Source organism: Zea mays, chromosome 1, assembly GCF_902167145.1.
Source record: "Zea mays cultivar B73 chromosome 1, Zm-B73-REFERENCE-NAM-5.0, whole genome shotgun sequence".
Lineage (NCBI taxonomy): Eukaryota > Viridiplantae > Streptophyta > Magnoliopsida > Poales > Poaceae > Zea > Zea mays.
The window spans coordinates 178637529-178651591 of record NC_050096.1 but is presented as its reverse complement, the minus strand read 5'-3'; the positions used below and the strand labels follow the sequence as shown (position 1 = coordinate 178651591).

The window sequence follows — 14063 nt, the reverse complement described above, 5'->3', positions numbered from 1 at the left end:
AAAGATCAAGTTAGGGTTCAAATGAAAGGAGCAAAAGAAACCGAAGAGAACCCTGGTCTAGCGCAGCGGACTGTCCGGTGTGCCACCGGACAGTGTCCGGTGTGCCACCGGACAGTGTCCGGTGCACCAGGGTCGTACAACTCTAAACTTGCCACCTTCGGGTTTCAGAAGCGCCACTCCGCTATAATTCACCGGACTGTCTGGTGTGCCACCGGACTGTCCGGTGCACCAGCGGAGCAACGGCTAGCCAGCGCAACGATCGACTGCAATGGTCGCCTGGAAGCTACAGTGCGCGGACAGTTCGCGCAGAAGTCAGAGCAGCCGCCAGAAGGCGCACCGGACAGTGAACAGTGCTTGTCCGGTGTGGCACCGGACTGTCCGGTGCCACCAGAAGACAAAGCTCCAACGATCGAAACCGTCAGAACCCTAACGGTTGGGTGACGTGGCTGGCGCACCGGACACTGTCCGGTGGCGCACCGGACTATCCGGTGCGCCCATCGACAGCAGCCTGCCCCAACGATTGAATTGGTGGTTGGGGGCTATAAATACCCCACAACCACCTCCACTCCAATCATCCAAGCATTCACTACTGCACATTCAATACAAGAGCAATAGACACTACTCCAAAGACACATTTCAAGAGATCGATCCACTCAAAGTCTCAAAATCAACTCTAGCGCATTTAGACTTGTGAGAGGATCATTTGTGTTTTCTTGTGCTCTTGTTTGCTTGGTTGGCTTTCTTCTTCCTCATTCTTGTTTTCTAAGTGACTTGTAATCAAAGCAAGAGACACCAAGTGTGTGGTGGTCCTTGTGGGGTCTAAGTGACCCGCTTGATTAAGGAGAAGCCTCACTCGGTCTAAGTGACCGTTTGAGAGAGGGAAGGGTTGAAGGAGACCCGGTCTTTGTGATCACCTCAACGGGGACTAGGTTCTTTGGAATCGAACCTCAGTAAAACAAATCACCGTGTCATCCGCTTTATTTTCTTGGTTGATTTGTTTTCCCCTCTCTCTCGGACTTGATATTCGCTCTAACGCTAACCCCGACTTTTAGTTTGTGGATTAAGTTATAAATTTCAGATTTCGCCTAACTACCCCCCTCTAGGCGACTTTCAGGATTAACTCAATCCCTCCCTAGAATGCACTTGTGTGAACCGAGCATAGCCTAAAGTCTTGTTCAATTGCATCTAGATTGGAGGGGATTGAAGGAGATTAAATCTCATTCTATTTAATTTTGACTATTAATTCCCTCCCATCCTCTTCGATCCACCCCTAATCGAACAAGTCTGAAGTCGTAAAAACTGGCCACAAGCCCAACCGCCACCAGGAGAAAAGTGTTCGGAATTTCGCCTAACTAGACAGAAATTCTAAACAGTAACATCTTTATCTTATTCTTTTTTCTTTTTACCTTTTAAAGTGTTCAACATATCTGGCGTAAAAACCAATAAGGGATTAATATGCTAACATCAAATATTGTCCCTTGAATCCACAATATGCGGCTAAATCTAATCTCACCTGGGGACGCCACGCCCTATTCAGTGAAATGTAGGTATTCTTTAAAAACAGTTCAAAAGAAGGTGGAATTGCACCCAATTATTGATGGTAGATACGATAGACAAGATTAGATGCTAGGTTATCTCCAGTAGATCCCTTATTCTATCCCCTATCTTATCCCCTATTTCAAACTTCTCTATGCAAACAGTGTCATCTACAGTTTCGTGTCCCCTATTTTACACACTCTACTGGAGACAGTCTTAGCATGCTAGCATTCTATTTGTTTTTACACTAGATATGTTGTCTCTTGTGCTAGAGAGTATAGACGTACCTTCATCAAGATATGTCTTCTTGTGTTTTTTTACACTTATCCCCTTAGATATCTCTCAAGATACGAGTCATTTATGTGGATTGTACATGCCCTAAGGTAGACTACTTCCTAGAACATAAACATGAATGATGTTGATATAATGAATACATGTGTGAGTGAGCTATAATAAATATATGTGTGAGGTGGACCGTTTCGTCATTTTCCATCGCCGCCAACCGATAGTCGCGGCGTTCGCTCGTCCATGCATGACTCCCACAGTCACAATCAATTCCACCGTACTGCTTCCAACTTTTTTAACTCATAGACTACAACAACTTTTCTCGCAGCTCACACCCTCCACAACAACCATTTTCGTAACTACAGCCTAAACAAACAAAGAGAGAGAGAGTAGCCACCAAATTACTATGATAGTGATTGTATTGGAAGTGTCCTCGCATCTAGCATAGCGCACGGATCAGTATACCACACGTCTTTAAGGAGTTAAACTCTTTTTAAATTTAACTAAGTGTATTAAAAATATATTATAATATTATATACTATAACCAATCTAATAGTACTTATTATACATGATAAACAATAGTAATTTTGTTTATATATTTAATCAAGGTTATATATATATATATATATATAGTTATAGTATTAGGAGCCCTGGACTCTCTTTAGTTGGAGAAAGCCCTGACCGCTCACTCGTCAGTCGTCATCCAATATTGTCAGTAAACCTTTTACGCTTTGTTGTACATAAGTTTATGCTTATTTCGTCATAACATCATCATATAAAACCGTCTACTCTATCCAACCTTTCCCGACGGCTGCTGTGTGCGAGATAACTAGGGTTTCAGCGGCAGCGGTTGCAAGAGATGTGAGCATGGATGCAGATGTGGGCGACCCTGGCACCGACCGCCTCATCGGCTTTGCCTCCACCCACGCCGCCGCCGCCGAGCCAGCCACTCCCTGATCCAAACCACAACCCCGCCCAGATCCAGATCCACCCAGCTCAGCGCAGCCGCTGCTATCAGATCTCACAGCAGAATATTGGCCCTCGATGGAGCTTGCCGCGACCAACGCGGTGTACGGGCTTCCGAGCCCGCCGCCCCCAGCGGTGTTGGCGATGTCGCGCCCTCGCCACCTCTGGGTATGGCGATCGTGTAGGGGCAGGCGCTGGCGGAGCTCGCCTAGTGCTGCCGCGAGCTGGAGGAGGGGCGGCACACCAGCGGGAGGCGACATGGCGGCTGAAGCGCGTGGAGCAGCAGCTATAGATGGAGCGCGAGATGCGGCGGCGTGAGGTGGAGAAGAACGGGGACCGGACCGGAGCTCTTCAACGAAACTGATGGGGCAACTCCATCCGTCCACACGCGTGATGGCTGGGGTCGTTAGCTGCTGATTACTGTCCATGATGGTTAAAAGTGAGAACACATCTTAATCCATTCGTTTATTAGGATATCCATTTTTGTTTAATTTGATCGATTCTTGAACATAATGTTTCTTCTGTTGTATCATGATGTTCAAGCATATACCATGTTCATTGTTCTTACCATTTGGCTTTCATTTTCAGTTTTTCCATTTCACCCCGTTCGTTGCAGCTATTGCTACAGTACTTTTAGAGAGAAGAAAATTGCAGTCGCAGTTGCAGTAAGTGTAGCCAAACAGCGTTTGTGTGAGGTGTCAGATGCTTTGAAAGAGTCATGGCTTAGCTTATATCCTTGACCAGTACAATAGGCCATAAGTATATATCCAGTGGTTTCCTTTCTTATTCCATTGTCCGAGTACTAAACTTGTGACCATTATCTAATGTATGCCAGAACCAATAAGAATGATTGCTGGGACATGAGGGATAAATTCAGTTATTTGATAAGCCATTAAAGCATGTTTTATTGCATTACCTTGTTTGCTTCTACTAGATAGCATTTCACATGTGCACATTTTGTTTCCCTTCTTGCTTTGTCTTGCCATTTTGTATGTAATTTGATGAAATATTGAAATATAATAGCAGACCTTCGGTTTCTATATCAAGTGGTTGTATGACATATATAATAATAGTATTTATGCAATTTGGTTCCTCTCTTTTGATGCATGACACATGGTCACCTTTGAGACAAAAATGCATACATAGTTGTATAGTTTACTCCCATCTGTGGTTTTAAACATTTTTTTCCTAAGCAAGAGGCTAGACATTATGAAGCTGTAGTAACTTCACAATTTGCATTAGTGCTAGTAGCTGGAACACGGGGCATATAATGGTGCTGTCTAATCTTCTGAAAACTTTGTAGGTCTTCCCGTTACTCATCAAGAAGTTTTCACACGAAGAGCAAGCAAATTTAGTATGGCAGTTCTTATGTAGCATCCCTGTAAACATGATGGCAAAATTTCTTCCATGGATTTCTGCTTCTGTTTCTACAGATGAGAATCAAGATATTCTTGACTGCCTAAGTAAAATAGTTCCTGAAGAAAAACTCCTCCAAGAGGTCCTCATGATTATGGCATCATACATCTTAACTTCCCATTTGTAAAGTTATTGGCATATTTCACTTCAGTTTTTTTACTTTGTGAAGGTTGTTTTCACGTGGTTTGGAGGGAAATCAGAAAGCAGTTCTACATGTGAGTCTAGCTCTGGTCAATGTGACGTTTTTTGCTACAGTGGTGTTATGGTGAAACAGAGTTTTGTGTGTATGTACCAACAGCTAAAATGTAAATACGATATTATCATAGTTGAGTACAGGAATAATTATCTCTTATATCTTATTGCAAAATCTGAAACAGTTCTCCTGTAGATGGTTAGCTTGTATTTTACGCTACAATTACCTCAGATCACTTGTTGTATCTTACACCAATTTACGAAATTTCTTGATGCGTTTTATGACAACCTCATGCGCTGAGAGATACATTCGGTCTACATTCGTTATTATGAAACAGATGGACGATTTACGCTAAAATTCATACTCATTTACGTTGTTTTGGTTCACGATTTACGCTGAAATCCATTCGAGCCAGAACCCGCGCTCAATCGGTCGCACGCGATTTTCACGCCGTAATTCAGGCCTCATTTGCTGTTACGAAACAGGTATACGATTTACGCTAAATTATGTACTCATTTACACTGTTTTAGCTCACGTTTTACGCTAAAATCTATTTGAGCCAAAACCCGTGCACGATCGGACGCACGCGATTATTACGCCGTAATTTCGGGACCCATTTACGGTTACGAAACAGATATACGATTTACGCTAAATTTCGTACTCATTTACGCTATTTTGGTTCATGTTTTACGCTAAAATCTGTCCGAGCCAGAACCCGATCACGATGGGACGCGCGAGATTTTTACGCCGTAATTTTCGGGCCGCATTCGCCGTTTCAAAACAGATCTACGATTTACGCTAAAATTCGTAATCATTTACGCTGTTTTTGTTCACGTTTTACGCTAAAATTTCTCCAAGTCAGAACCCGTGCCCGATGGGACGCACGTTGGTACGGAACGTGGCTATACCTGGCTGGGGCTTCCTGGTACTAATGAAAGGCCAGGGCTTCCATTATCTCGTCCCTATATATATATATATATATATATATATATATATATATATATATATATATATATATATATATATATATATATATATATATATATATATATATATATATATATTAAGAGCCCTAGGCTCTCAATAACTGTAGAGTGCCCTGACCACCAACACCAACAAATCCGGTTAAGCCCACTTCCGTTCACTATTTATGCAACCAAACCAATTTAGCGTAAATAACGAGAGAAAGCCCTAGTCGAGTTGTATCTCATGGTCTAGCCATACCACCCAGTTATTCCCCACCCAACCGTATGTAGCCCATAAAAACCCATTATCCAAATCCACACGTTCTTTACCCTAACAATTTTCACTGCTCCAGATCACAGCCACCGCCATTTCTTCGTCTCCCATCTCTATCTTCCTCGCAAATGCGCAACCGCAATAGAGGTGATGTGGGTGGAGCTCGCTGCACCGCTCGACACCGAGTTCCGTTTCGTGGGGCAGCCCTTCGATGCGCCCGCCTGGCAGACCCGGGCAGCAGCGTCGCGTAGTGGGGTGGGGAGTCTGGCCTGCTAGCCGCATCGTCGCTCGACGAGGTGCTTCTCAGGGGCACCGGCGACGCATCGAAGCTCACGAGAGAGCGAGTCGAGGGGGTGTTCAAGATGGAGCTGAGGATCGCCATGGAGGTCAGGTACTGCCCTGTGCACATCGTCTGGAGCAGCATGTTGGAGACGACTTGCCGCTCAAGATGCTCATGCCGAACGCCTAGACCAGCTCCGTGTGGGGTTGACATTTACACATCATTTTTAGGAAAAAAGTGTCACTTCTGCATTTTTAAATCCGCACATTATTATGGTTCTTATGGAACTGTATTCTTGTCTCGGTGCAGAGCCTTGATCATCCAAACGGATGCAAACAATTTGATAAGATTCTCATGGGATTGCTCACAAGGATATTGGATACGAAATAAAGAGTGCAAGAGGATGCTTGTTCGGCATTTGCAACCCTTGAAGAGGTTACTGCCATATTTTAGTATGTTTTCTTGTTTTCAGGAAATTACATAAGAAATAGTATTATGCATGCTAGTAAGTTTGTATATCCTTATATGTACATATTGTTTTTGTTTTCAGTTAGCTTTGAATTATGCCATATTGCTTCTTGATATGATGGAGATTTTTTTTATGAACTCCGTAATCTATAGGATACAAAAGTAGTATTGTAATCTTATTTGAATTATTGGTGTGTAAACATGTTCCTCTTAGTCATTAGATTACACAAAAGGAATGAAATTGAGCTTTCCTTTTGCAGGTCACATTGGATGCTGGTACTCAACTAGCACATAAATAAAATGTTTCTACTGGAAAGTGCACCGTAGGTTCTAAATTTTTTCTGTTGTCTCCTTTTTGTTCTCCATCGTTTATACTTTGGTGGTCCTCTTAGTTCTCAGTCACACATCTATTTTGTTATAGTAGTACAAACACTTAGGGTGGAAGGATGTTTGACATGTTCTGGTCTCAAATTCATAACTTAATTGGTATCTTTTCTGTTCCAATTTTTATGCCACTTCGTGGTTTAGAGGGTCTAATCGAAGGCACAAACAATGTTTCCTGATTTATTTTTAAAATACAGTCTGGCAATTTTCTCAGAACATGCTGATGGACAGCCAACCTAAAAGCTATACCTGAAAAACTGATAACTTTTTGGCAACCTATTCTACCTTTCAGGTGTGGAAAGCCGACTGGCTACTGGTTTGCCTTTGTGTTACCCAGTTCCCAGTAACAACATTATAATATCATTAAAATTAAATGTGGATGCATAATGTTATCTATGAAATTGTTATGTTCATTCCCCTAGCATATTTCTATCTACATATTAAAAGTATGGTCTTATCCAGTCATGAATGTTCTACATCAAGCAAAATTTATGACCTGATCAACTATGTAAGGAGTCCATCAGTGATAATATAAGAAGGGAGGACCTACAATTCTGATGAAAAGGTTTTATCATGAGTTTTATTTCATTACATATATAAATTGGGTGTCAAAGTAAATTCAGTAACCAGGACATAATGAAATATTTACGCTTACCTATTCTAATTTTAATAGTTTATCAAGCCATCAAGTTTTTACGGTCTATTTATTAGAACTTAATCAGGTTTGTATAGTGTGTTGCTTTATGATCAATTGACCATTCATTACCTCCGCCTGATGGCCCTTATTAACAACAGTAAGAACTAACTAAGAATGTGCGCTAAGATTTTTCTTGCTATCTGAAGTGGTAAATTTGTTAATCCTAATTCTTTGTTCAATGGGTATGGGGGTTCTGTGGGTGCTGGATGGTGTTGTGGGATGAGATCCTTTATATTATGTTGTGTAAGAAATTTGATTTGATTTTGATTGAGAACCGATACCTGCGAATGGGTGATATGCAACTTTGTTGGTTAACAAACACTTGTTATATATGATTTATGTTGCTGGCATCATCTATCCACAAGCAATTGAAGCTTGTGTTCTAGCTGGAATAGTCTTTTTCGTTGTTCATCATGCATTATATAACATATTGTAATGGTTTGCATTATCATGGTATTAGATATTTTCTTTTATCTTCTGTCTGAAATGCTAGCAACATAATGGTTTATTATATACTTGAGCAGCTACTATGCACTTTCATTTCCTCTATGTATTTCCTGGTGTGGCATTTGGTACTTACTTTGCAATTTATAGCAGAAATGGAATTGAGGGTATCCATGGAGATGCATGTAGCTGAACTCAGTCAAGTTTCTATCCATTGTGTGTGTGTGTGCGCGCTTATTTGGCATCGTGTTCTTCCTTTTCATGGGGTAAACAGGAAAACAATGGGCTTTAAAAGTTTTGTATGGCTCGATTGTGGTACTAGAAATGTATAATAATTGTTCTAAAGAAATGTTAGAGGATAAAGAAGTAAGTTACTAAAGTTTTGGACTATATTCTTTCATTTTCATCTCACCTATCCTATTTCTTTCAGGAATCATAAAAGCATATGGAGGAACTATGTATAGGCTACAAAGAAGCATAAGAAGCATTTTTATAGCAGAAGCCAAGTGTTCTGATGATTTTGTTTTTTCAATTGTGTTTTCTGTTATTGGTTCAGCATGCACATATATTGACATGATTTATGGCATGGCATCTGTCATCTTTGTTATATTTATGACATCGTTCTTGATTGATGTGTGCGACATGAATGATGTATCTTTTTAACATCCTGACCATCATTGTGTCGCTCATTATCGTATTTTGTATATCATTTATGGGTTCACGGATATGAAATGATAGGTTTATTTTTTTTGAGATCTGAACCATGTGTTGCCTTTTGGTTGTTACATAATAAATGGATCTGAACCATGTGTTGCCTTTTGGTTGTTACATAATAAAATGATGGGTTCACGGATCTGAACTCATTTACGCTGTTTTAGCTCACGTTTTACGCTGGAATCCGCCCGAGCAGAACCCGCGAACTGCGGCTGTAAATTAAAATTAATTTCCTTCTACTAATGCTCCTCAAACCGTAATTGTCCCTTTATTTACGCGATTATGCAACACGTCTTTCATTATATCAAACCGGTCAAGATTTATATAATGCATGGTTTATGCCATTATGTTACACATCGTTATGCAATCGTAAACGGTTTATTTACGCATCATTATGCAGTCATTAACCGCTGCCAATATCACAGATACGAACGTGGACGAGCGGCTGTAAATGAGAATTTGTTTCCTCCCGTAACTGTGCCTTTATTTATGCGAACGTGGAGCACGTCTTTCCTTATCTCAAACTGGTGGATATTTAAATGTTGCATTGTTTATGCTATCATGTTACACAGCGTTATGCAGTCGTAAACGGTGTACACACGGTAATATTTGTTCCCGTGATTCGTGGCCCAAAAGATTCCTTCTATGCATGAATGTGATTCACCAGGAATTAAAAAAATCTGTCGAGAGTTCCGCGGAGGCAGGAGAGAGATGGTAATTTAATCCTAGACTCGAAACACGAGTACTTGGGCGTGGGTGAAGGTTTTGATCCCAATGGATTCGGCGCGGTTTTGGAATTACACCCACGGGTGCGATCGCGGACGACTTTAGGTAGATTTCATAGGTTCGACCGCAAGTGAGTTTTTGCTGTGCCTGACCTATTTTCATCTCTACAGAGAGCAGAGAGGAAGATGAAGAGAAAAAAAATAGTCGCAACAGGCTAACTCATGTTGGTCGGTACCGACCGACGGAGATTAGTCCAATACCGACAAGAATTAACACAAGTATGAGAGCATATTCTACATAGACACATGTCTAACTACGTATATTTATTGCACAACGCAAGATGAGCAACTCAAGTTGTCGTCCTGCTGATCCTGCATGCTTGGGCACCAAGCTGAGGAACCGAACAAGGCAGGCTGCTGCTGCCTCTGCATCTGTATCTGCTCGCCAGTCAGTCAGTCAGCCACGCGCACGCTGGGCTGCTGGTTGGCCGCACCTTCTTCTCAGATGTTTCCGGTCCAGTTTCCAACAGTACCGGTAGGATACACCCTGGACGCGACTGCGCGCCGGGGACGATGGCTTGTTACCGCACCACAGCTCCATTGAATTCAGCTGGGTTGACCTCATTCCCGGGTGATCTTCACCCAGAACTGGAGAAGTGGAAAGCCGACAGCGGCAATCAGACTAGGGAAAGCCAGGGCCTTTTTCTCTCTCTTTTAAATAATACTAAAGGCTTGTTCGATTAGCTCTCAATCCATATACAATCCATGTGCAACGTGAATAATCCGAATAAGGACTAAGGATGAACAGCGGTACAACAGAAATCCTTCACAAGCGGCCAGGCGCTCGCTTGTCGTCGCAGTCGGATCCGGGCCGGGAGCAGCATGTGCAAACAAAAAGAACTCAGCGGGGCATCCATCATTGTTGTATCTGTATTTGTATGTATATGAGGATCAGAAACAGTGGTGTATGGAGGAGGAACAGAACAGAGATGGTACATGCATGTGAGTGACATCAACAATATCACCTCAGTTGCAGCAACTGGGTGGTTCAATTCATAGCCAGCCACTGGGCTGCTACTGTACTGTACCTGTGCTACCAGCACCTCCAATCCAAACACACTCACAGTGTGGAGGTGGAAACAGAGCACCAGCTGTTTTGGCAGTTGGCACCCTCCCCACAAGCACAAAAGTGACAGCGAGTGCAACACAAGCTGGCAAGCTGCTGCCCCCCCTTCTCTTCTCTCTGCTGTGCTGTGGACTGACCCTACTACTCACTGTCACTGGCTAGCCATACTAAGCCATGCTTGTTTTTTAAAAAAAACATGGTACAAGAAGAGTGCCAGTATTGCATTGCATATGGGGAACAAGGCTCCGGGGACCTCCTATGTACGGGCTCAGGCTCCCTCTGGTAACAACCTTCTCCCTCCCTCCCCTGCTCCAGAGGACGAGGAGCAGAGCGATATGGAGGGGATGGACCGATCATCAGTCGTCGTCAGCGTAAAGAAAGAACCAAGCAATCAATCAAGAAAATCTCGTCATCAGGCCTGGGCCTCCAGCTCCCGCTCGCTGATGAAGGTGCCGTGGAAGCCGTAGGGCACGCGGGAGGGGAGCTGCACCGTGGCCTCCAGCCGCATGTCCACCGCGTTCACCACCAGGAGCTCCGACGTCCCCTTGCGCTCGTCGCGGACCAGGGATAGGATGTACCCGTCGTCCTCGCCGCGCGGCGCCGCGCCCTCGGCGGGCACGAAGCAGGGCTCCCCGCCGAATCGCCCGTCGCCGTAGTCGAACCGGACGACGTCGCCCGTGCCCAGGTCCACTTTCGCGAACCCGGACACCTTGGGCCACGGCTCCGCCACGGCCAGGTACGCGTACCGCGTCCGCCGCCCCAGCATGTTCCGGTTCACCATCCCCACCTCCAGGTTCACCTGCGCCGACGCCGGCAGCACGGCGCGCCGCGTCGACGCGCCCGTGCGCGTGTCGAGCCTGATCTCCGTCAGCACGCTCTGCAGCTGGCGCCCGTCGTCGGCGTCGTTGAAGATGGAGTCGGCGGGGGTCATGCAGGACCCGACCACCACCACCTCCCCGGTGCCGGCATCCTCCCACGCGTTCCACAGGTGGAAGCAGAAGCAGTCCGGCACGTCCACCCACGCCATCTCCGACGCGTCGCGCGCGTACTTGGGCAGCACGCCGAACCGGGACGTCTTGCCCGCGTCCAGCACCACGGGGGACCCGCCCCGCAGCATCTCGCCCAGCTTGAACACCACCTGGTGGTCGGGCACCACCACGAACCGCTCCGTGATGGCGAAGTCGTGCACCATGGTGGGCTGCTCCAGCGGGATCTCCACGTCGCCCGACTTGCCGCCGTCGGGCCGCAGGTAGAAGTACCTCAGGTAGGGCCGCTTGATCACGTCGTAGCTGAGCGCGAACAGCTCCCCGGACGCCGGGTCAAGCTTGGGGTGCGCGATCATGCTGCCGCACCCGGCGAGCTGCCCGCCGAAGTCGTAGCGGCCGACGGTGCGGAGGTCGCCGTCGGCCGTCACGCGCACCTGGTACGGCAGGTCGTCCTCGGACATGGCCAGGAGACGGCCGTTGAAGTAGACGAGGCCGGCGTTTGCGACCCCCGTGCCGCGGGACGGGTCGACGAGCCCGCACAGCCCGCGCGCGTAGAACAGCGCCAGGCGCGCGATCCCGGAGTGCCCGTGCAGCTCGCCGATGGCCTTGGGGAACACGGCCCGCCCCAGCGCGCGCTCCTGCCGGAGCCTGGCCGTCTCGGTGAACCGGCACGCGTACGACTCGGCCGCGCCGTTGCGGATGCGCACCGCGTGCACCATCCCGTCGCCGTCGAACAGGTGGTGCCCCGCCGACGGCTCGAAGCAGGGGTTGGCCCCGTTGCGCGCGTACACGCCCGAGATGAACGGCGGGATGCGGCCCGACACCGGCAGCGACCGCACCGGCGCCTGCTCGCCGACCGGCGCGAAGTTGCCGGCGATCTGCACGGCCGGGTCCGCCGACCGCGGCAGCGCGCGCGGCCGCTCCAGCAGGCCCGCGATCACGCCCGACTCGAACGCGTCCAGCGCCGCCGCCGCCGCGCGCTGCAGGAAGCCCAGCCCTTTCTCGCCGCCGCCCCGCTCGCCGGCTGCCGGAGAGGGAGCGGGAGCCGGCTGTTGACGCCTTTTCGGAGCGCCAAATACTCAAGAAGAACCGGCGGCGGTGCTCTCTGGTCAGGCGCGGACGGTCCGCGGCCTGGGGCCGGACGGTCCGCGACCTGGCGCAGGGGCTAGGTTTTCCTGCCTGACGTCCGGACGGTCCGCGCCCTGGGGCCGGACGGTCCGCGCGTGTGCAGGGGCGGCGGAAGATCGCCGACGGCGCCTGGATCTCGCTCCCGGGAGGGACCCCGTCGGGGAGGAGAGATCCTAGGGGTTGTCTAGGCTCGGGCCGGCCGACCTAGACTCCTCTAATCGACGTAGAGTCGAGGAGAGGCGGAGAATTTGGGGATCGAGAGGCTAAACTAGAACTAGACTAGAACTACTCCTAATTGTACTGGAAATAAATGCGAATAGAAGTTGTATTGATTCGATTGTTGATGGTTAATCGGCCGTAGACCTCTCTTTTTATAGAGGAGGGGGGCTGGACCCTTTACACGACTGGATTCCGAGCTAATTCCGCAAATCTAGCCAACAAACATAGCACAAAACTCGGAACCCTAAACTGCTCTGCGCATGCGCGGACCGTCCGGCCCACAGGCGCGGACTGTCCGGACCGCGGACCGTCCGGCCTCAGGGCCGGACCGTCCGCCTGCTCAATTTGGGGTTCAACATATGCCCCCCTGCCTTTTGGTGGAGTTGAGCAAACCAAAAGCAACTAACTCGATGTGATTACATCGGTTCTCTTAGGCATCTTGCCACATACTAGGATGGTACTGTTTGAGGAAACGCCCATTCAAAGCCTTAGGCAAGTCCTTGCCTTGTAATGTTTGTAGTAAATAGGCGTTGCCAGACATCACCTGTTTTACTTTATAAGGACCTTCCCAGCTTGGTGACCATTTCCCGAACTTCCGGTCTTTATTCCTTAGAGGCAGAATGGTCTTCCACACCAGGTCCCCTACTTGAAATGATTTTGCTTTGACCTTCTTGTTGTAGGCTCTGGCTACCATGATCTTGTCCTTTTCTATTGCTCCCAAAGCTATCATCCTCTTGTCGGTCACCTCATCAATATTATCAATCATTGAATCATAATAATCAGTAGCAGTTAGATCATTTTGTCTGGCGAACCTGACAGCATTCAAACTTATTTCCACAGGCAACACTGCTTCCTGCCCATAGACAAGCTCAAAAGGAGATACTTTAGTAGCCCTATGTTTAGATATCCTATGAGCCCATAAAGCTTCAGACAAAATCTTATGCCAATGTTTAGGATTATCAGATATCTTCTTTTTTATCAAATTAATCAACGTCCTATTACTAGACTCGGCCTGTCCATTGGCCTGAGCATAATATGGAGATGAATTAAGCAGCTTAATTCTGTATAATTCAGCAAATTCACGTACCTCCTTTGACATGAAAGAAGTACCTTGATCTGTAGTTAAGGTCTGGGGAATGCCGAATCTATGAATAATATGCTCAGTTATAAACTCAATTACCTCCTTGTGTGTCATGTTCTTTAGAGCAACGGCTTCAGTCCATTTGGTGAAGTAGTCAGTGGCGACTAACACAAACC

General features: G+C 46.7%; 1 protein-coding gene and 1 long non-coding RNA gene across 3 annotated transcripts; one reads left to right on the top strand and one right to left on the bottom strand.

The window, feature by feature from the left end:
- Positions 1 to 6712: 6712 nt before the first annotated feature.
- LOC109943706 (uncharacterized) lies at positions 6713 to 8437 on the top strand. Of its 2 annotated transcripts, XR_002266776.1 has the most exons (3): positions 6713 to 7561; positions 8062 to 8174; positions 8339 to 8437. It is a non-coding gene; the product is annotated as an uncharacterized lncRNA (long non-coding RNA). The 2 variants fall into 2 exon arrangements; XR_002266775.2 differs by lacking the exon at positions 6713 to 7561 and having other exon boundaries at positions 7668 to 8174.
- Positions 8438 to 10426: 1989 nt separating this feature from the next.
- Positions 10427 to 12353, bottom strand: LOC100501444 (9-cis-epoxycarotenoid dioxygenase 1, chloroplastic-like). The gene has a single exon (XM_023301399.2). It carries the CDS (start codon positions 12176 to 12178, stop codon positions 10886 to 10888), a length of 1293 nt encoding a protein of 430 aa, XP_023157167.1. The 5' UTR covers positions 12179 to 12353; the 3' UTR covers positions 10427 to 10885.
- Between the last annotated feature and the right edge of the window lie 1710 nt (positions 12354 to 14063).

What these genes read in the sequence shown, in the direction of transcription:
- LOC100501444 (XM_023301399.2), bottom strand. Translation starts at nt 12,178, where the DNA reads ATGGTGCACGCGGTGCGCATCCGCAACGGCGCGGCCGAGTCGTACGCG.